At 42.2% G+C, this 24,071-nt stretch overlaps 1 protein-coding gene across 13 annotated transcripts in view; it reads left to right on the plus strand.

Annotated features, from left to right (window-relative positions):
* The window catches only part of CADPS (calcium dependent secretion activator), a 334,379-nt gene that overhangs the window by 184,888 nt on the left and 125,420 nt on the right, over positions 1–24,071 (plus strand). For all 13 annotated transcript variants that reach the window (XM_079958109.1, XM_079958115.1, XM_079958104.1 and 10 more), the window contains exons 12-13: positions 8,237–8,373; positions 19,320–19,507. In XM_079958109.1, coding sequence (XP_079814235.1) covers positions 8,237–8,373; positions 19,320–19,507 — 325 coding nt within the window. The remainder of the gene's footprint in view (positions 1–8,236; positions 8,374–19,319; positions 19,508–24,071) is intronic.

Consider the following 24,071-nt stretch of genomic DNA (forward strand, 5'->3'; position numbering starts at 1 on the left):
AGATGCTACATTACAGGAATGCAGTATTATAATACAAATTCAGTTTTCACATTTTTTTTGCATGAACTTCAGATATACTGTAAATCACTGTCTGGACCTTTTAACAGCAATGCAATGCCAAAAAAAAAATGCCCTCTAATTACTCCATTCAAAACAATTCAAAATGCAGTGACTAGCACGCTCCTTTGTTTTCGGAAATCTATTTATTGAATGGACCACTTAGTTTATTCAGAGTACCACTAAAACATTACCTATTAAACACTTTTCTTATTGCAATAACATAATTTAGTGATTTACAGTCAAATGCATTACTGGAGAGAAACCATTGAAACAAATTTAAAGGAATATGCTTGTTTATGCCATAGGGAGTCAAACACTATAAAGCATGGTCAGTTTTGTTTTGTTTTGTTTTTAAAGCAACTGAAATAATGCCAAAGAAGGGATCAGTATTGTATGAAACTTTACTCAAGTGAGAAGTCCTATAAGAACAATCACGTTGGCTTCAAACCAGGGGCAAATTTATGGCACACCCTAAAACAGCAAGGGAGATAGCAACCTCGTGTAATTAGAGTTGGTACACCAAATGCCAAGATTAGCAGTGAGGCAGTCTTTAGAACCGAATTATATGCTGCTCAGGGTTTTCTCTCTTTCTCTGCCTGTCCCTCTCTCTCTCTCTCTCTCTCAATTCTGAAGTGTGCTTGTTCTCTTTAGACACTTTACTGCAGTGTTTTGTTCCTAAGTAGTTACTTTCTGTGCATCCATTCAGCGTAGACCTATGAGACTATGAAGGAGCATAGTAGTTCTTCAAAGCATTCAGTTGCCTGTGTGTGCAAGAGGCTGGGAGTTGCCTGAAGTCCCTTTTGCCCTCTTATCCACTGTTGTGCAGAGCTAAAGAAGAGTTAAGAATTGGGGGGGGGGGGGGAGAGAGAGAGAGAGAGAGAGAATGTATGCTTGCCTGACTATGCCAATAAAGAATCTTCTAGAAATATCTGTAAATGAATAGCTGCCATCAATCATTGTCATTCCTTTATTTCATGTCTACTGATGAGGTTGACTAGTGTCATTGTTTGTTACTGTCCAAACCATAACTTCATTCTTGTAACGTCAAGCAGATATGACAAGCACACATTTTCCAGATGAATAAAATACAAAGTCACCTTTTAATTTACAATTCAGCGGTTGCTGGTGGTTGCATATATATATATATATATATATATATATATATATATATATAAACAAATCTGTTCTAAAATAAAAATGTACTCAGATGCTCATTTGGCTTTTTGTGCTAAAACAAAGCTACTTATTTCCTGCGAAATAAACAAAACAGGTTTTCAGACCCTTGCAAACAAATGAATGTGCTGCAGCCTTTTATAACAGGAATCATTCATGGAGTTTTGCACCCATTTGTAAGGCTCCATCCCAATGGGTCTAAAGTCTTGATGTAGCAACAAGAAGGAAAATAAATAGAAAGAGAAAGATGCTTGACGCTTCTGTCTACTTTGGTCAGAAGATAACACACCCAAAGTGGCCTTTCTACAGCCAACCTTATAGCACCAGGAAGGGGAAAGGCAGTATTTTTCAAAGCTGTATTTTCCTGAAGGCAACATGCCTTTTCAGAAGTGAGGCATATATACAAAACATTATTAATGACAGTAGAGGTTTACAACGTCCACTGATTTAACCCGCAAATTGCCGTGCTTATATAGGAACATACCTTAAACCAAGTCAGACCATTGTTCCATGTACCGTAGCACTGTCAACACTGATTTCCAGGTACTTTTCCGAGTATCTGGCAGGGGTCTTTCCTAGTCTTACCTTTCAATGCTATAAATAGAACCTGGAATCTTCTCTACTGTAGAGATTGCGTGCTGATCTGAAGGAGAGCTTTCCCTTTCAACAGCAGCCCCATATGCCTATAACAAAAATCCAGTCCAAATGGTCCCTTGTCCAATGGGGCAACTTTTTAAGAAGCACAGCAAGGCTGCAGCGGGAAGGGAGCAGCTGAAAAGCCCCCACTGATTCACAACCAATATCTTCCCCTCCCAAAAAAATACATTTTAATGCATGGTGGTGGGAGGAGAAAGAAACATCTCCAGAGAAGCATTCTATTATGAAAGGCTTCCATCCAAAAGTTGCAAATAATTTAGTATTGTTTGTGGTACCAAACTCCTATTACGGAATCTCCCCACCCTCCCCAAAACAAAACATTTCCTTGGCCTTCAGCACCGTGTTGAATGCGTTGGATTCTTTCTGCAAATGGAAAGGGTCAAGATGCAGCACACAGGCTCCTGCTGGCAAGAAGGGGGAGAGGCAATTCTTGGCAAGTCCACCTCCCCCTACATCAGGCATGGCCAAACTTGGCCCTCCAGAAGGTTTGGGACTACAACTCCCATCATCCCTAGCTAGCAGGACCAGTGGTCAGGGATGATGGGAATTGTAGTCCCAAAACAAGTTTGGCCATGCCTGCCCTACATCCTCCCTACCACACTTTTCCGAAGAGCCCCCCAACTCAGCAGAGCAGTTTCTCAGGGAAGGGGGAATCCATTCACATGGCCTTCACCTCCCATAAGCAGAGGTCCAAGCCAAAGAATCCTAAATGTGCCAAATGCTTTAACATAAAGACTTCCAAAAGTACATTGCTGTGGAAGTTTATATTGTCATTGCTGTTGTTGACAAGAAGATCAGGGTTTCAGGAGAACCAAAATAGTTTATTGCTAACCAGTGATTCATTTAAGATCTCTAAGAACCATCTGTAATATTCAAGGAATGGCATAAAACCCACCTAATCCTGATAATTGGTTAAAATCTTTTTTTTCAAACTGTAAAGAATATTTATATTTCAATATAGCTGGCAGGGATTGCATTGAAACCATTAGACCCATATGTAATTTAAAGTGGAGCAGGAGGGAAGGTAACAAAGGACAGTAGGTTTAGATATCATGCTTTGCTTTTCCTAGAAAGAGAAATGTTTTAGTGCAAGTCTATATTTCTGCCCCAGCCAAATCAACACTTGCTAAAAATGGAAGCCAATCAAAAACCCTAAAACAGCTTGCTGGTGCATTTATTTTATCATTTTGATGAAGGGGGAAAAACAGCATTGCCAACGTAGGATGTTAATTAATATTTTATCCTCCAACATAGATTCTAGGTATTCCAAAGAGCTACAATGCAATTAGAAAGCATAACATTTAAAGTTGTGTCTGGGTGCCTAATCTGCAGCATAATCGCTTTCCAAACCCATCTCCAACTTGAGCCATGTTTTATTTTTAAGTATCCAGATCTAAGAGGGCAATTTTGAACATCTTCCGTTCTTCAGTCTTAACCTGTAGCTAATGATCAGTGGACACTATTTGAACGTATAAATTCAAATTACTCTGTAAGGCCTATGCCATCGTCCATTTCAGTATCTGGATTTGGACTGTATTCTGTCTGAGGAACCCACTGCTTTGCACCTTTGCACTTCCCCTTCACAGGAGTAGCTGAACAAGGCAGGGCACAGGTCTTAACCATAGCTCCCCTTCATATGCATACCCAGAAACTATGGCCGTTGGCCTCCCGACAGGCCAGAATATGAAGACATGCTTAGGTTTGCACCTAACAGAAGGCTATGTTTAAGTGCTCGTCCGGTTGCTCACACAAAGAGAGGGATGAAGTGGCTGCAAAGGAGCTCAGTACACCCACCCCTATGTAGCTCTTGCTCATTCTGGCTTTGCATCATGACAGCAAACTTCATCAGCACCTCTTTTCACAGCAGTGGCTTTCACAGAACTGACTTCACATGACTAACTTTACACAGAAGTGCAAGCCAATCGGGAGCCTGGGGCGGCGCACACGCCCTGTGCCTAGGGGGTGGGACCAGCCGGGGCAGGACGCTCCACAAGGCCTCCTGCATGTCTCCTCTCACTCAGTCTGCCTTACAGCTGAGGGGGAGGCGGCGGGCAGACTGTTTGGGGCAGCACGGAGCCTGCGCGCATAAGCCACCGCGTCTCTCCCAGGAAAGACGTGTGGTTTGGGCACGCTGCAGGCCCCGTGGTGAGTGCCGCCCAGCATTTTGTCACCCGCCTCAGTGGCGACACCTGGGGCGGACTACCCCCACCACACACACCCTTCCTCCGCCCCTGCCTCTGTGGGAACAATAGCCTCTTCATGGATGCTGTATGTACGTGGCCGCTGGGATGCGGTTGTGTGCAGCCCCCATGTGGAGGCATTGGTTCCCCTAACTGCACCTCCGCATGAGCCTAACCCAGCCACCAGCATAATGAGGGCTGGGTACGTTTGCAGGTTAGTGTGGGAGCTTGATATGCAGGCTTCTAAAGCTTGGAAGCTAGGTAGAAGATTGGTTGGCAAGTTGTTAAACCTCTAATAAATTCCATACCACCATTACCTCATGCAGTGTACACAGGCCGTATTCTCAGAACTGTTAACCCCATCCCATCGTGAAATTGTCACCTCATGGTAATCATCGCATCAGGCTAGATATCCACATAGAATGGCTCCAACACATGTTGGAAGGACACCACTTGCTCGGGGTGAAAGGAGCATGAGCAATAAGCTTCTGGGAAGTGATTCCAGGACCTGACATTTTGCAGCCAAGCTGGTGGGAAGGGCAGCCCAGTGAGCATGATAGAAGCAGGTCTGGTTTAGGCTAGAGCACCTGGCTAGAGAAAGGTTGTCCCTGGAATGCATTGCTCAGTACTGAAGGTGGGGGCAGCATTTATCAGTACTCTCAATGGAGGGAAGAGCACTCCTACTTAAACAGAAAAATGATGGTGTCTGGGAAAATGAGAAGTTTTCAATGTACAGGGAGTCATTTTTAAATATGGGGCAGCCGTCAGTCTTCCTGTTCTTCCCAGCTACAGGCTGATGCGGTGCATTGCAGAAACAGTTTTGCCACATGCTCCCTAGTTTGTCTACTACAAAAGACCACGGACCACAATCCTGGCCCAAATTGAGTCAGGTCTAGAGTCGAGGCAATATAGGACAGGATGCTACCAAGCAAGACCAAGACACCTAGTAGGAAGCTCAGGGAAGCAGGGAAATGATGGAGGCAGGCAGACAGATTCCTACTCTCAAAAGCTGGTATGTCTGTTTGGTTGCCTGCAGCCTATCTGCTGTTCTTATGGGAAGCTGGGTCAGTGATGACTCAGCAATAACTTTGTCCCAGCTGATTCTTATTCCTGGTGTTACCAGGTAGGATGCAGGGGAAGTCATTGGCAGACACAGCCATGCACAGGTGCAATTCTTTATCTTTGCAAAAGCACCCATGTGCATGTATTCTGAAGACCAGTTTCTACTGCAAAAAGAGAGAGAGAGAGAGAAATAAACATGTTTCCCACCTATACTCAGAGCCAAACTACCATATCAGGCCATGTCTAGTGATAAAGACTCGAATGTAAGCTTCTGTTTTTTAAAATTAAAAAAAATCATGTAGGTTCATTTAATTTTTAATAACTATTAAAAGAGGCTGAGCATGACACTGGATTCCTGTGAGGTCAGAATTCTACCCGCTTAGAGGATGAGGGGCGCTTTCAACTCGTAGCCAGTTTACTCTGGCTCACTTATTAAAGCATCGGGATTGACAAGGCACCATGGCTCATAATTGGAAAAGTCATGAAATATCTGAGCAGAACTGGCAAATGAAGGCCTCCAGCCAATTTGTCAGCTTGCAGTCTACTCAGGGAAATTTGAACACTACAGCCTTGACTATTTAAAATAATTTTAAAAAGCTTCATCCAGCCTGTTAAAACTGTGAAGCTTTTGATTTATTATGTGTTTATTATTCTGGCTGCTGTAAAACTTGAAAATGGCAGGGGTGGGGAAGCCTTTTGCTGGTGTATTTGTATTCATCAAATTGATCTTGGCCCAGAGGGGATGGGCATCGTCTGTCAAAAGAGATAGACAGCATCTGATTGGTTGCTCATAGTGTGCTGCAGTTTGAAACCCAAGGTTACACTGGACTTGGCTGAAGGTCTTAAACCTGAAGGGAAAGTAAACTTACAGCCTAGTCCATTGTAACTTAACAATGCACAATCATCAGTATTGATGATGGGATGACATTCTCTGCTGTAGCCTGCAGCTGCCTTACTCTGTCTAATGGTAGAGCCGGCACTATGGCTTGCAGCCAAGGTGTTTTGACTTAATTCACACATTCCTTGCCACTGAACTGAGAAACACACAGGGCTAATCGTGTGGCATCAGCCAACCAGATAAAACTATATTTAACGCTGCCCTGTAGACGTGCAGCTAGAAATTAATTTGATAAAAGATAAATTAGAAGATCAACCAGTTATTGAATAAAATATGTTCATACTGAACAAAAAACATAAAACCATACTCTGGAATCCTATCCTTTCAGTGGGTTGCAGTTAAGCCCCTCAGAATTCAGTGAGGTTTTATTCCAAGTCAGCATGTACAGGGAAAGGTTAGGCTGCCATTTTTAGTTCAACGTACAGAATCAAAGAAACACATACATTATTTGCTGAACTAACACCTCGTTGCAGTTAATGGAGATGCTGCAGGTTTTATAGTTTGCTCATGTAGCCTTTTAGAAAACCAAAATCTTCTATGTAGATAATATACTATAAAAGGTTCATCCCCTCCCTTCTCTTGTTTTCTTTTTATTAAAAAAGGCTGCACTAATTCCTTAATATAGGAGCCGGGCGTTCTCAAAGCAATTTGTGCAGTGCTCCCCACTTCAGAAACCTTTCGCAGAAATCTCCTTTGTTTCTATATAAGCACAGCTCCACTCGCTGTTTTTGAAACACAGGCCTCTAAAAAGAAAAATCTTGTTGTGCTTTTGAAGTGAGAATCATCCCAAAGAAACTCTAGGTCTTCATTTTAAGTGTGCTATTGTGCCCTTCAGCTTTGCTAACTCTCTTAAGACCTTAGTAGGAAGCTGTAAACAAGGTGGGGATTTAAATCCCGATTTCCTGCTTTATTTGTTGAGGATTTGTGCAAGGCCTCACTTAGCAGAAAACTGAGTCAATGGAGAAAAAGAATTTAAGGGAAAGGGGTTATTTTAATTCTGTTGCTCCTGAACAAAACACATCTGCGTTAGGACTGGAAACAGTGTCTTTTGTAGACATGCTCCTGTCTACAAAATACTTCCTGCTATCTAGGTATGATTTCAATTAATTAGTTAATTAATTAATGTGAGTAATAGGTGTAGTCTCTGTAAACTTCTACCAAAAGACATCAGCTTAAAATGAAACGAACAAAGTGGGTATTTTATCCGAGTTAAACATGTATTATTTACATGATGTTAGCCACTCTGAGCCCGGCTATGGCCGGGGAGGGCAGGGTACAAATAAAAAATTATTATTATTATTATTATTATTATTATTATTATTATTATTAGGCTAGGGCAGCATCTTGCATTTCTCCTGTCCCCCACAAAGTAGAACAGAAGTTGAACCCTGATACAATGCTTAGGTTGCAATCCTATGTGCACTTACCTGACGGTTAGTCCCACTAAAATCTGTAAAACATACTTCTGGGTTGAAATGTATATAGGATTGCACAGTAATTATCTGAATCAATTTTTAATAGGGTCCAAAAAATAATAATCAGACTGCTCTGTCACTGAAATAGAAATTGCACCTCCACTTAACTTGTTTATGATGTTTAAAGGAGCATCTTTTATGTTGTTTCTTCCAGAAAAGATTTTAAATCTGCTGTAAAAAAAATAAATAGCAAAAAACCCACACCCCTATGTTTATGTCTGCAGGTTGAGTAAAAAAACAAACAAACCATGATGGATAAGATTTTAGTACCAAAAAGTCTAAAAGGGCTTATGCTTAGCCAAATATAGTAAAATTAAGAAAACATAATGAACCACATTTCCTTAGAATGGCAGAATCTATTACAATGATTTAGAAATACATAAATAGGAACTGGCTGTTTGTGTCCGTCCTTCTAGTTTGCTTTTTGGGATGAGTTCTTTTGGAGGTTTGTTTGCTTTCATGAGGGAAAAGTTCTCTTGTTAAGTACAGAAGAAATGTGCTCAAGTGGGGTAGATGCTGATTCTAGTACCTTTGGCCTCAAGGCAATAAATAAGTGTTGCAAGTTGACAATGGAAGCTGAAGACTATTTGATAGAGGCTTGTGAGCCTGGAATTCAGCCGAACGCTAGGGAGCGAAGTAGTTCTCGTGCTTCATTTAATAGCATTTGATGCATCTTATGCAATGCAACGTTTCTCTAAATTGTTTCTTTCTCTATATGTATAAATGAACAGATGCAGATAGAGCTCAAAAGCATGGCATGGATGAATTTATCTCTTCCAATCCCTGTAACTTTGACCACGCTGCACTCTTTGAGATGCTTCAGCGCCTCACTTTGGACCACAGACTTAATGATTCCTATTCTTGTCTGGCAAGTATATTCTTTGGTCTATATAATATCAATACTGGGCACCAAAGTCTGATTTGGGGGAAGTGTGTGCCGTGCCACTGCAATTAGTGGAAGCCGTGCCTGCTTACTCCAGGTCCGAAACTGGCCCCCAAACGTCTTATGTTTCGAAAACAACCTCTGTTGAACCTACTGTCTTTGCTAGCCATTCTGCACAGCATAGGGTTTCATGTCTCCTTTTTAATAAAATATTGGCATGTAAATGCTAAGAAACAAGAAACAGAACTGACACTCATACTTCAGTATTGCTTCACATCATATCCTAACCAGCAAAGTCAGTGGAATTGAACTAGGAAATAAATTTGGCCATCACTAAAAGGTAAAGGGACCCCTGACCCTTAGGTCCAGTCGTGACCGACTCTGGGGTTGCAGCACTCATCTTGCTTTATTGGCTGAGGGAGCCGGCGTACAGCTTCCGGGTCATGTGGCCAGCATGACTAAGCTGCTTCTGGCGAACCAGAGCAGTGCACGGTAACACCATTTACCTTCCCGCCGGAGCGGTACCTATTTATCTACTTGCACTTTGACGTGCTTTCGAACTGCTAGGTTGTCAGAAGCAGGGACCAAGCAACGGGAGCTCACCCTGTTGCGGGGATTCAAACCGCCGACCTTCTGATCGGCAAGTCCTAGGCTCTGTGGTTTAACCCACAGCGCCACCCGCATCCCAAAGTCGGTGAAATTGAACCAGGAAATAAATTTGGCTATCACTAACGTGTGTTAAATTCCTGTATAATTTTTAATGTACATTGCTATTTATTGAATGTGACTACACCCAAAGCTGTGTTTGACCCTGCAGTTTGGACTTTAGCTTTTACTTGACTTTTGTGTCGGGTCAGACACTTTCAGAACATTACACTTTTTTTGTGTGGAATGCATATACTTTCACAGTATATATTATCGTTCGCTTGTTCCTATGATGGCAGGATTACGGTTCTGGCACACCTCCTTGATTGTACTGAACATAATTTATAAAAGTTATTTGCAGCCTTGGACCCACCCTGTGTAGCTATGTCTTGAAACCATTTAAATCCTCCAACATAGCTTTCCTCTGCTGAGAAATTCAAATTGTGACTAGACTTACCTGCTTGTCTGTTGTTTCAACTACTAGACATAGTAGTTAAAACCCTACACAGCTTTGGCCCTGTATACCTGAAGGAGCATCTCTGCTCGCATCATTAAGCCCAGACATTGAGATGCAGCGCCGAGGGCCTTCTGGTTGTTCCCTCACTGCAAGAAGTAAGGTTACAGGAAACCAGGCAGAGGGCCTTCTCAGTAGTTGTGCCTGCCCTATGGAACACCCTCCTGTCAGATGTCAAAGAGATAAATATACAACCTTCTGTCGTATGGTCTGTTGTGTTGCTGCTGTTTTTCCAGTCAGATGTGCAAGGTATAAGAAATAAATACATTATTATAGGATCCTGGGAGATTTGGAATAACAGTTCAATAAAATTTGCATTGGTTTGGATGTTTTTTTCTCATAATGGGGGTCTGAATGATTACCCTATTGGAGTCATGAAAGGTTTTCCCTCCAGATGAGACTGAATTTGTTTTCACCTTTCATTGCTGCATGATATGTTCTGCAAACATTCTTGTGCTGTGCACATGATTATCTGGCCATGATTATGGTATGCTTGGGTCTGCATTGGACAGGTGAAGGGTGGGGAATGAACAGAGCTGTCCTCAGGCTTGGGAAGAACATAAAGGCAGACTTGCAGCTCTGTCCACAAAGGTTGCTAGTAAAGTAAAGTTGTCTGCACAAACCTACATTAATGAACTACGGTACGTCAGTGGCCAATAAGGAAAGAAACAGCTGTCTTTAAAAAGTTTTCTTCATTGATCACCTCAAGGTGATGTCTACTCACCATGAGTGACCAGATGAACATCTTATTTATCAAATCTCAGCGAAGGCCTTTGCTTCTTTCTGACTACAGTTCCATTATTCTAAATAGCTGTTTGGCTCTATGAACAATGTTTAAAGTGGGTGGGCATTGCTTACTTGAATTTATTTTCTGTGTTGTTGTTGTTTTAAATCAAAACCCTTGTTTTGAACTTGGCACTGGTGGTTGTGCTGGTATATTGAGGCTACAATTCTACTTACCAGCAAACAAAAAGTAAGCATAGCAACCTACTGTATCTCTATCTTGCCCACTCCCACTGCCCCACTGTATGTTATTATTATGCAATCACCATGAGGTCCCATATTACCAATATAAAAAAACAGATAAGATACCAACCAAGAGAATAGAATGGATCCGAGAGAGAGAGAGAGAGAGAGAGAGAGAGAGAGAGAGAGAGAGATTGCTGCTAGAGACAAGTGTATTCCCCTTTGCTGGCTCCTAAAATGAAAACTTATCCTTGTGTCTAAAGTATTGGGTAGCTTTTCTTTGGGAGGCAGCAGATACTGATCCATTCACCCGTAACATACATGCCTCAGAGAAACCACTATCTATAATGCTCATCTGCATTCCATGTCTTGGCTGCATATGAGCCTCCTTATAAAATATAGGTTTTCTATTTTACCATTAAAGTTAATGAGATGAAATAAAGCTGCTTTTTCAAATGCAATATATGGAATAATATGGAATCTTAAACACAATATGTGAAGCCTTTACAGCCCATTTATTTATACTTATGTGGATTTTTTTAAAGGTGTGTGTGTGTGTGAGAGAGAGAGAGAGAGAGAGACTGTGTGTGTGTGTGTGTGTGTGTGTGTGTGTGTGTGTCAATTCCATACTAACAATATCAAGCCAAGTTCTCCATTTGCTGGTCTTCACACAGCTTGACTCACTAAGATTTTTTTCAAGTTGCAAATAAGATGTAAATACCAACTGGTTCACAGGTGATCCTGCCATGACTGGAAGCCTGGTCCTGAAGATAACATGTAAGGCTGTGCAGAAAGAAAATTGGGTTCCCTCCCGGTAAGATCTGCTCAGAACAGACCCACTGAAATTAATGAACCTATGTTAGTCATGCCTGTTAACTTCAGTGGGTCTACTCTGGGTAGGGCTAGCATTGGATGCAACTTACTGCTAATTTCCCTGCTCAGGAGAGAGCACATCTGTGAATCAGCCCATAGTTCAACGCTGCCATAGATGAGTCAATGCAGAGGCGTCCCGAGGGAACTCGAGCAAACGTACCAGAGGGCCATGTCTCTCTGAGTTTAGAATGAGTACAGTACCCCTCCCTCTCTGTTGTAAAATGTGCCTCTACAGTTGTTCTTATGGCAATTCTTGTTCGCTCTATGACAGTTTCATAGACAGATAGATGCCCTAGAAACAGCATCCTTGCTCTTTCTTGAGCCACCGCTGTACAGCTTCGCTTGATTCCACACAGAGGCAGAGATTTGTATGAAAACAAAGAAATTGACTCATCGCAGATAAGACAGAGGCGACACTTCTTGGCAGGGAGAAGCATTTGGGGGAAGAAGCAGAGGTGTTGTTGGCACCATTTACTGAAGCTGCCTGCCACAGTCTTCATAGCCATAGGCTCCCTCTCTGCAAATGGCCTTTTAGAAGATGCCTCTACTGTCCATCACTGGTACTCACTCCCATATTTTAACACTGCAATTGGTGCCTTTCCGCTCTGCGGATTTGACATGTGGTGACTTAACGTGCTTTGTTCTACTACTCTTGAAATGGACCCAAAATCTGCAGAGATAAGCATACTTTCTCCTTTATATCTAAAATGAAAATTTGCATTCAAACGTTCTAAGACTTTTGAAACACACACACACATACACACACCCCCAAAAAATGGTGGCATTCAGAGATTCTGAAAATGTCAAACTGGATGATTCCAAAACATTCTGTATTTTTAAAAATCAATAACATCAGTGATCTAAATATTCAATGGGAAATGCCGGAAGGCCTAGTCTCAGGGTGTTATATGAATACTCTTTCAATAGCGCCTGGGAATTTTTTGTCAGTTGTTCAATTCAGAATTTTTAGTATTATTATTTGTTAATTTCCCATTTTAAATATTATTCTAAGAAAAACTATTTATTTTAGGCCATTTTGTAAACTAAAATGAATGCTACAAAAATTCAAAATGAAACCATTAATGCCATTTACTGATAAATGAACTAATATCAATCCCTTCTCCTTCTGACATACCTCCTCTTTCAGCCTCCTGGCTCTCGCTCAAGACCCAAACAAACCGAGAGCTCCTCCTCTCAAAAAAATAAAAAAATTCACAGCAAAGAAGGTTCCTGGAACCTTCTGACACCATTCAAGTCTCTTCCTCTAGGTTTGCTTTTGATGGGTATATAGGGCTTCCTCAGCCTTCCCACAGCTGTGTCTCATTCAGTGCCCAGCTGCAATCCACACACCCAGTTCCAGGCTACAGAGGTTTGGTGAGCTACCCAGAGGTCCCCAAAGACGGCAAACAAGGCACCCCTCTACACAACAGTTCTTGTTCTGGCCTCTGCGTACCTCTCTTGATGTTCCCTATCCCCTATACACTCACTGAGGTAAAAAAAAGAAAAAGAAAGGAGGACTGTATGGATCCGTCCACATCCCGAATTGCCTATCACCACATCTTTCTTCCTTTTTGTTTTGTCCTCCTCAATAACTGTCAGGTTTCGGGGAATCGGCTTCCTCCCCCGCGGCAGTAAACAAAAGATCAAACGAAAGGAACGTCTTACCGGTTATAATCTTTAATAATCACAGCGAGAGAACAAACACGTCTACTAGAAATGGCAGCGCTCCCAGTTAAGGGTCACCCCCCTCCATCCCTATTAATCTACGTCACTCTTACGTCTTGCAATCTGAGCTTGTACCCTCTGCGCTTTCTGTTCTAACACTTTCTAAACACTCTGTGTCCTTGGAGAAGGGGGGTGGACGCTGTCCAGAGACTGTGAATCTGTTAACTCTCTCTTTCCCAATGCTGCTTCTCCTAGCTGCTCCCCATCCAGTATTTCCCAGCTTCTGCCTTCTGAACTATGCCCCTAACCCAAGTCTATACTGTCCTCCTGATCCTGAGAAGATGCAAGAGCAGGGCGAGGGAGGGATCCTACCATTCCTCCTCAGTGCAGCCCTCCTCAGCATGGTCCCTGACAGTAGGGGAAGCCATTCATGAAAGGCAAGTCACCCTGTTCACGGGCTCCACTGATAAGATCTGCAGCTTTGGGCTTTTCCGCCATTCCTGAACTGGGAATAGCAGTGGTGTTACCATTTGTGGAGTTTGCACCTTTGCCTTATAAGGTTCTCCACTTTAGACTAAAGCTTCCCAATACATTGCAGAATGTTACCTGGTAGGATGGCAAGTATTTTCTTCAGATGGTTACATAGTCGTGGTCCCAACACATAGCCCATCTACCATTTTCCTGTTATCTTCTGCCAGCGCTTTTATGCATTTTTTCCCCTGTGCTTCAGTGTTCATTCACAAAGCGGTGAACTGCTATCATGCTGAGTCTTGTATGAAAAAAGGAAAATGCAGGAGCATCATTCCACAATGGAGCCAAAGTCACCAGAAAGAAGCCAAGTTTATCAGAGGACAAGTTCTATGGACAAAAATAAGTGCCATGGCTTCTTCTTCTTTTTTAAGAATAATTTTAGAATAAATAGCAATCCCACGAAGGTGAAAATTACCATCAGGCCTTTCTAAAACAATTTCATTTTTATTTCCAGGGAAGATGGGGGGGGGTATGCTCAACAGATGACCACCTTAACCTTCATTTATCCAAGAAATTTGGTTGCAAAATGGACTTCAACGTTGCTATAACAAAACGGAAATAGATCCCTAGAATCATAAAGGCTAAGTCTCAGTTGTATTCCAGACACCTTGTTCCCTGCCGAAAAAGTGAGCGTTTAGAAGGTGCTGCGTGAGTTTCTTGATTTGGGTCTGGAGATGGAATAAAGGAACAAAGGACACCTGAAGTGAGAAGAACAACCATCTGCTGAAGTTACACCGACTCTAGGAGAGTTTCCATGGCAAGCATAGTTCAGTTTCAAATGGCAAATCCCATAAGAGAGCCCATGGAAGTGTCAGTGACACGGTAAGATTCCCCCAGTAAACAAATTGCAGTAAGGAAGGAAGCAACTGTGGTAGTAGTAGTAGTAGTAGTAGTAGTAGTAATAATAATAATAATAATAATAATAATAATAATAATTTATTATTTGTACCCTGCCCATCTGGCTGGGTTTCCCCAGCCACTCTGAGTGGCTTCCAACAAAGATTAAAAATACATTAAAATGTTAAAATGTCACATATTAAAAACTTTCCTGAACTGCAAGTATGAGAAACCAGCAAAAGCTACACCAGATCCAAATTCATTCAAAGCCTGGGAAACAAAAAAACAAGCCTTTAAAACAGAGTTTGATTTACACCACCCTTTTTGCTGGTGTAGCTTTCGCTGGGTTGCCAAGTCGCATAACCGAGCTGAACAGAGTCAAGATCCAGCATAAATTTCACTATCCAGCCCCTCCTCTACCACTCTTTTGGAACACCCATTTTCCAAGGTTTATTGGGCACTGGCTGAACTAGCACATCTTCAGCTGAGCCAGGGTTGGAGACAAACTGCCTGAGCTGGAGATCAACCACATCCTAACTCGCTCATCCCGGCAGATCTAGGGTTATGATTCCGCCCCCCCAAAAATCATGAACTGCAGTTGGGACTAGAAAAACCAGGGCACAGAGACAAGGGTCGACCAGGGAAGGCATTCTAGGCAATGTTTGGCAAGCTCAGAAAAAGGAGCCTGTAGACAAAAAGCCATGGAGGAAACCGAACTAAGGAGCAAAATAGATTCACAAATGCAAGAGCGCAAAATGAAAGGTAGATCTTCAAAGTGGTTCTGGTCGGCCAACCTGCCTGAAACCACCCCCTGTTCCTTTTTTCCCTTTTTTTTTAAGGGGCTGCTTAGAGGCTGCAGCTAAATATCAAATATGACACATTACCTACACAGCCTAGGACCCTCGTACCTACGGGACCGTCTCTCCTGTTATGCCCCACGGAGGACCTTAAGGTCCATAAATAGCAACACCCTAGAGGTCCCGGAGCCTAAGGAAGTTAGATTAGCCTCAAACAGAGCCAGAGCCTTCTCAACACTGGCTCCAGCCTGGTGGAACGCTCTGTCTCATGAGACCAGGGCCCTGCGGGATCTGATTTCTTTCCGCAGGGCCCTCCCCCTCTTTCTTTTTCCTTTCTCCTCCTGTGAAGAGGCTGCATCCTAATGTTTTAATGTTGTATTTTAATCTTGTTTTTTAAATTGTGTTTTAATCAACTTGTTTTTATTATTGGTTGTTAGCCGCCCTGAGCCCGGTCTTGGCTGGGGAGGGCGGGGTATAAATAAAAATTATTATTATTATTATTATTATTATTATTATTATTATTACCCTATCCAACAATCACAGAACTGTACAGTTGGAAGGGAACCTGAGGGCCATCCAGTCCACACACACACACACCACCACCTGCAGTGCAAGAATGTGAAGCTGCCCTATATGGGGATCAAACTTGCAAACCTTGGCATTTTCAGCACCGCACCCTAACCCACTGAGCTATCCAAGCTGACTGACCCCATCCCTGCAATCCCCTATATGGCCTTGTAGCCATTTAGATCTGTAACCAGCTCGGCAAGCCTCCCTTGCCAATGCACAATCAGGAATGCACTTCAGGGCTTCTGATTATACACTGGCAAGCGCATCTCCACCTGCCCCTCACCTGGTGGCACAGGAGCAGGTGGGTGTGGCTTGGGGGAAATGGTCTCAGGCGAGACCAAATCGGAATTCGTACCACCCATGCCGCTCTCCCTGCTTGTTTAGTGACATGTTGTGATATTAAACCTATTGCCCAACTGTAGATTTGGGTGTTCTTTCCCTCCCCCCCCCCCGGAAGTCTAAATCCCACTAGAAATCAGCAGCGTGCCTTTTATTTTGCTTTCCCTTCGCCCTGCCCCACGCACCCCAGACAGACACAAAGTATGGGAAATATTTTAGTCTCAGCCCCCTCCACTAAAAAGCAGAATCCCGGTAGCTCTCTCGAAGTGGGAAGAGAGAAAAGAAGCCGCCATCAGAGGACTCTCATGACAGGCCACCTTCTGCGTTATTCTCAATCAGCGTCTTCTTTTTCACACATGCGCTTTCTGGCGACTGGAGTAATGAAAGGAACTGTATCTGCTCCCCTCCCCATGCCTTTGATTCTGCCCCTCATTATTTTCATCCCTTTTTCAATCTGTTCTGGAGTTGGCCCAACAAGGATAAGCAAATCCCTTCGACGGAGTTTCTTAATTGATATTTCTTCAACTCTCCTCAACAGTAGCTATTTTGGCATCCAGAAAAGATTTGGTGTCATCCGAGTGGTAGAAAATATATTTTAATCTTTTCACAGCAGCGTCATTTCAAAGACGTAGCATTTGGGGTGGCAGATGGGGTGGCAAACAAGTTGCCTGAAGGGGCAGGGCATTGATCTACTCCCTGCAGGAACTTTTCAATTAAAAGATGAAAGATTCTGCAGTTTTGAAGCACGATATACGCACATCTTATCAATTGTTCAGCATCCCTATCGATACTGAAGATTTGAATTTATTTTTTTTGAAAAATGCCTTGGTTATCATACTTAACAGAATTTCAAATTAGGTGAGAGACAGTCTACCTGAGAAGCCATCATCGCTGTCACCATAATGCACGTTCTCCCGCCGTAAAACAATGGTATCGTGCTCTAGCATGCTGGGATAGATTTACAAAGTTGCTTCCCTATTAATTCATGCCTCTGCAACCTTGAAACTTCACTATTATAACACTTCTTATCATGAGCAGTGGCCCTGTAGACTGTTCTGAGAAAGCAACTCGAGGCAAACATGATGGTCCTCCGGGAATATAATTTTGCTTTACTTTCATTACACCTGAATATAAACTGGCTTCTAATCAAATTCCATTCACAATCCCAAGATCTTAGTATTGACCTATAAAACTCTTATACAGCTTGAGCCTTATAAACCACCTTGATTGTGAGTCCTAAAAGACCTGCTTCCTTTCCTGCAGACCATTTTTCCACCTGGCCTGGGAAGGCAAAGTCCTGATTGACTCCAGCTACAAAAATTGAGGTTGCTGAACAGATTCTTGGGCTGGCATGTTTTGCTGGAAGGGGTGTGAATGTTGGTTTTTTCTATCTTTATTTCAGATCTTGTTGTGATTTATGTGGAAGTTGTACTGTTTGGTTGTGTATTTTTTTAATTAAAAAATCTTGTTTATGACTACCTTTGTGATGTTGTAGTTATGTATTTGTTCATGTTGTAAGCCACCTTGAGCATGGTTTGAACTGTGGAAGGCACCATACAAATAAAATTATGTATGTAATTTGTAAGCTTATATGTTGTAAGCATATATTTGCATAGAAGAAGAAGAGTTTGGACTTGATATCCCGCCTTTCAAAGCAGCTCACAATCTCCTTTCCCTTCCTCCCCCACAACAAACACTCTGTGAGGTGAGTGAGGCTGAGAGACTTCAGAGAAGTGTGACTAGCCCAAAGTCACTCATCAGCTGCATGTGGAGGAGTGGGGAAGCGAACCTGGTTCACCAGATTACAAGTCCACTGCTCTTAACCACTACACCACACTGGCATAGTTAGCCCATAGCATCTGGTAGACTTTTCTTCCTTTCTTTTACTAGAGGAGCCTTAGCTCTTGGCAAACATTTCATTTTTGTGCACAGAGGTGACAATTGGGATCACAACTGCTATCCCTACTCTAACCTCCATGTGTTCCAGATGCCATCCATACAAAGTCTAGACATGTATCTCGTGACATGCACTGGTTCTGTGCACATGAGCCCTACGTTCCATTCTTACAGGGGTACAAATCACACAACCAGAGCCCATGCACCTGGGCATGTATGCCTACAGGCCCTTGTTGGAACAGGTCCTCGGGCACATGGAGATCCCTGATGGAGCCGGAGATGCAGTCCCAATTCTGTGTGCACACACCTGCATGGAATGAAGCATAGGTTCAAAGGGCTGGGTTTGGTGACTGCAGAATTCCCTTCACCCCATACATTTAAAGCACTCTGATCCCATTTTAACCAGTTGTGGCTTCCCCCAAAGAATTCTGGGGGCTGTAGTTTGTTAAGGGTGCTGAGAGTTGATAGGAGACCCCTGATTCCCCATCCAGAATTACAGTTCCCAGCATGATTTAACAATCAATCCCTCTTCGCAATGAACTATGGGAATTGTAACTGGGAGGGGAACAGGGCATCACCAAACAACTCTCAGCACCCTTAACAAGCTCGAGCTCCCAGGATTCTTTGAAAGAAGTTGTGCCTGTTGAAATGGGTAGCATAACACACTAATTAATGAATGTCATGATGGCTGCCTTACCTCTGTTATCAGAATACCAGTTGTGGGACTAGAAAAGCCTTTACATTATGCTATGACTTCTGGTATCATTCTGGAACTGTGCTGTTAATTCTTCCTGTTGTTTTCTCTCATGCTGGCTGCTTTATATTAATGTCGATCAGAATGGGGATTGTCCCTCTGAATGGGTGACTTGTGGGTGATTCATTCAATTTGCAGGTACCTGACTCACAGCTTCAATCAGCCACAAACTTGTTTGTATGCTAGTAATAGAAGATGATTATCAGCTGGGGTGTGTTCATGTGTTTAGCAAGCCAATAAGTAATAAACAAAGTGATCAGTAGTAAAAGCTGTGCAAATTCTTCTTCTTTCTGAAATTTGGTGAATCAGATGTACACTCTGTCATTGTGATATTAAGTTTCTGCAGCCAACTTCTGAGGGTTATTGGATTTATATTTACTTACTTACAATAATGCAAGCTTCGTGTGTTTGCAAATGCATTTCATTTCCATTGCTAATACTTTCTTTATAGAGGTTTCCATTTGTTGTTGTCACTGTTGCCGAGCATCACATTTCCAGATCCAATGCCTTTGTTTGAAATAAATTCTCTCTTATTTCCAAACAGGGCTGGTTCAGTCCCGGCCAGGTATTTGTGCTAGATGAGTACTGCGCACGTAACGGAGTCAGAGGCTGTCACAGGCATCTCTGCTACCTCAGCGACTTGCTTGAGAGAGCAGAAAATGGAGCGATGATTGACCCTACCTTGCTTCACTACAGCTTTGCCTTTTGCGCATCGCATGTCCATGGCAACAGGTAAGTGGAGGACACGCTTGTCTCCATCAGACGCAAGTCTCCAGTACAGATTTATTTGGCTACTATTGCATAATGGCTCCTTCCCTGTGGCTGTGTTCTTCTTATTATATGATACACAACATACTGGGCAGGAGAACTGACTTGCTTGTTGTTAGCAAAAGGAAGGCAGCAAAGAATCAAGTGTAGACAGAGCCAAACAGTTGACTGTTGCTTTTTGTTCACTTAAGAAAATAGCTTGACGCAGTTTGAGGGAGGGGAGAAGTAGGGTAGTGTGATGCTGCAGAATGTATCTGCCATTGGGTACGATGAATTTGCCCTGTTTCATTTTCATCTGAATGAGAATAGACAGCTAAATACTAACAAACAAAAGTTTTGGATTCTGCTATAAAGTACTTATTAAGACTCAACTTGTGTAACTGAGATGCAAAACCGATGTGTTAAGAATATCTTGAAATGTAGATTCAGATTTTGGTTTTTTTAATGTAGCGTTGGCCACTTTGCAGCTTAATCATAACTTCTGATGACTTGATTGTAAATAACCATTATATCTTATTTTATTTGGGAAGCGTCTTTCAAGTCAACATTTTTTTTTAAAGTCTGGAATGGGGAACATTTGTGGCCTTCTAACTGTTGCTGGACTACAACTCCCATCATCCCCAGATATTGGCTGAGGATGATGGGAGTTGGAGTCCAACAAATGTATGCTGGGCTGCAGGTTCCCCAGCTCTCTTTTAAACCATATATCAGGATGCTGCAAGATATACTTGAGTTTATTTACAAAAATGTATACATTTGGATCTTCATGCAGTCTCTGTATTGGGTGGGAGAGAGCAAAGATGAAATAACTGAGATTCCTTCCTCCAGGTATTTTTAACAGCATGAAAGGAGAAGGAAAAGTGGGGAAGGAGTGGTAATAAATAGCCTTCTGCCTTTTTTCCAGGTCCTTTGTAAAACTTAAGCAAGGCTTTCCCTTGGCCGGTGCTACTTTCTGCCTTGTTGGCTCCACTAACATGCAGTACAGAACTAAGAATATCCCTCAATATAATGGTGAATTACCCACACATGAGAGTCTACCAGGGCTTTACTAATCTATAAGGTCCGCAGTTACCTTCCCTTGCCAGACCGTCAGTTGAGCCTGCTACAGTGAACCAGACAGAACATCTATGGAAAGTTAAAAATAAAACACAAAAACACTTTTGCCACTTGGCAGCCACAATAGCTGCACAGCCATTTCAAGCTCACTCCAGCCTTTTAGGATTAAACAGTAGATTTTACGCCTGAAAGTGTTGCTGAGATAAGTTTCCTTTCTCTATAGACAGCGACAGTATTGTTGCACTGATGGTTTTGTTTTTGGAAGTTGCATTCTATACAGTGAGATATCACACTCTGCTCTGCATATGCTACCGAATAGCAGAGTGTTATAAAATAATGAAGTGTTTTTGTAAGCTCTCTGGTAAACATCATCACGAATTATTATACACATTGCCGGTATTTCACATTATAAGGCTGCCACTAAAGTCACAGTTCATTTGATCCATCTTGTCAGGCTAACAGCGTTTGCTTCTCCATATTTTCTTTTTGGTTATGGCTTTCATTTGCTTCTTTTGTTCGCTGTTGGCATTTATTATTAGTGTACTGTTGTTGTTTCTATTATTTGCTTTTAGCTTGTTTTCTTTCATTTCTTCTGTTACACTTTCTTTTGTTACTTTTCCTTTTCTTTCCATTTCTGCTGTCCTTACCTTTTCACTTAAAACCATCCCTGTCATGTCCCAAAGTCAAAAAATGGAAGAGATACTTGGTGCCATACTGCCAGTGGCAAATAATCCCCCAGCCGTCGAAGTAGAGCCAAAAAAGGATTCCAAAAAGGAGTCCAAAAAGAGGAAAGATTCCAAACCCCAGCCAGCTCCAGAGCCCAAAAGGTAAGAAATGGCAGTTTTACAAGGTTGTGCTGCAGAAATTTGTATCGGCCACTGAGCACACTGGCTTGGACCTCAAGAAATATGAGCAAGAAAACGGAAAGGAAACCACAAATGTATTAATGCTGTTCCATGAGCACACATGCAATCACTAACACAGGGTTTCTCACTCAGTCACTCATCCATCCATCCATTCATTTAGGTATCACTTCCCATAAAACATCTCAAAGCAGTTAACAATAAACACACATCAATTTAAAAAAATCTGCAATAAAACACCCACATAAAAACAACTTCAAATCCAGTGCAGATACAGACTGGGATGAAAATCTCCACTTAAAAGTCTTCTTGAAAAAGGAAGGTCTTCAGTAGGTGCTGAAAAGGTAATAGAGATGACACCTATGTAACAGGAGGCAGTTCTAAAGGGCAGGTACTGTGACGCTAAAGGCCCAATTCCTACAGAATAGGCCCCATGATGAAGACACCCTCTTCTGTAGGACACAGTGATTGGTTGGGTTTTTAAGGGGTGAGACGATCTTTTATTCTGGTATGCTGGTCCCAAGCTCTATTGGTACACCAGTACCAATCTAACCCAGTGGCTAATTTACAGCATGAGAAACATGGTGGATAAGGAAGATACAGGCTGTAGCATATAAACTTGAGTGGGCCATGCAGAGATCTTGAGAAAGAGCTTGTTCAAAGTCCAGTTCAAGGACATCCCTAGATTTGAAGTCACGAAACAGAGCTATCCCATGAGTAGGAGGTTCTCAGCTCTTCACCTTTTTGTTGTTTGTAAGGACCAAGAAGACCGGGGGGGGGGTGAAATGATGGGTAACATGGTTCAGAATAGGCAACTTGAAGTTTTCCAAAGCACCTGAGGAAATTTTCAGGTGTGCAGTGTGAATTACAGCTTCATTCATACATTTCCACAAGACTTGGGGCAGTGAGTTACCTGTGCTAAATTATGCAGGAGGTGGGTTTTTAATTTTTAGAGCTTTTGGAGTATTGATTACTTACACACTTAAGGTTCAGTCTGAGCTGTGTGGATTATGGTTGACGGAGGCATGACTGGAAATCTGTATAATCAGCTGATAAAAGCAACTTTTGTATCTGTTGATGAAACCTGTAGCTACAATGAGGGTGTGTGTAATCATTGCTTAACTATTGTACCATCTGTGGATCTTGAAGTGATATTTGAAATGCTAGTTCAGTCTATTAGCACTGCAAGTTAAAGGATCACTCAGACAAATTCTAAAGTAGGCAAATACATCACAATGGCTTCTTCCTTCTTCCTTTGTTCCGCCCTGAGACTTCTCTCAATCAGGATAGTATAAACAAAACTCCACAAAGCTCTCAAACATGCATTTTATTGAAGTTCACAAGGCACATGTGGAGATATTTACTCTCATTCCAGTAGGCTTTTCTTTGGCTTTGAATGAATGTGGTTAGGAAGTTCTCTATGGAGTTCTGTAAGAACAAGTGAGTTTACCCCTCTTCCTCGGCTTTCAAGAACTAAACTGAACCAGGTTGCAAAGGAGAGGGAGGTTTTTCCCATTTTGGGCAGAGCCAATAGAAACTAGAAAATTACTGTGCCTTCATTTCCCAGTCTGCCTTGAGGTCTGGAAAGGGGAAAGGTACTACCTTTTCTTAAAGGAGCAGCATTATTATTCCTTCTATTTAATACTAATACTATAGAGAGGTTTGCTATCACTAAATAACTGAACCCTGTGGGGCCAGAACATCCTTTTTAGCAGAAGACAGAGCTGGGCAGTGATAGTCCAGCATGGCTATTCTTAGGGTTTACAGATTGGCACTTGATTTCCACTTGTAGTTTTGGACAGAGAGAAATCGCAAACCTTTCATGTCTTACCATGCAATCCTATGCATGTCTATTCAGAAGTAAGCCACATTGAGTTCAGTATGGCTTACTAATCCCAGGTAAGAGTGTGTAAAACTGTGGTCTTAATTACTATTTTATAGATGTTTCTCTCCATCCTGCTCTCTCTGTTTTTCAATGTTTAAAACATGTTTTCTCTGGCTAAGAGCAGATGTCTTTAACATGCCTCATGTTAGACTTGTGAGTAAATCCATTTGCTTATTGAAGGCGATTTTTGAAAGAAATAAAGGGGAGAAAGCTCACACCACCAACAACTGGCAGTTTAGCTTTCTGAGAAATGAGGTTGGCTGTCAGTCAGAATATGCCACTCTAGTAATGAAGGTCGAAGAGAGAGAATTCTGTGTGGCTATCAATCTCCCATGTAAGCGATAGACAGTGATGGAGCTGAGGTGGGTTGTCTGTTTGTATTGTGTTTGTGTAAGGTCAGACAGTGAGACAACAGTAGCTTGCAGTCAGCGAGAAAGTGCAGAGAGAATGTGATTCAGATGGTGCAGGACAGCCTGAAGGTCAGGACTGACAGAATGACAGGCCATCAGAGGAAAGAAACTAACTAGATGCTATCCAGGGTCCTGCTTCATGAATACAGTTCTGGGGTAGCTGATCAGTGTCAGTGCAGGACAGGAATAAAATGGCTGCTGTTAGAAATACACCTCTAGCTCAGCTGTGACCCCTGCACCATATCATGTGAAATGTCTACAAAGCAAAAAGAGAGTTTTACACTGTATATTTTCAGACTTTGCTGGGAAGATTT

Source organism: Podarcis cretensis, assembly GCF_951804945.1.
Source record: "Podarcis cretensis genome assembly, chromosome: 2".
Classification (NCBI taxonomy): Eukaryota; Metazoa; Chordata; class Lepidosauria; order Squamata; family Lacertidae; genus Podarcis; species Podarcis cretensis.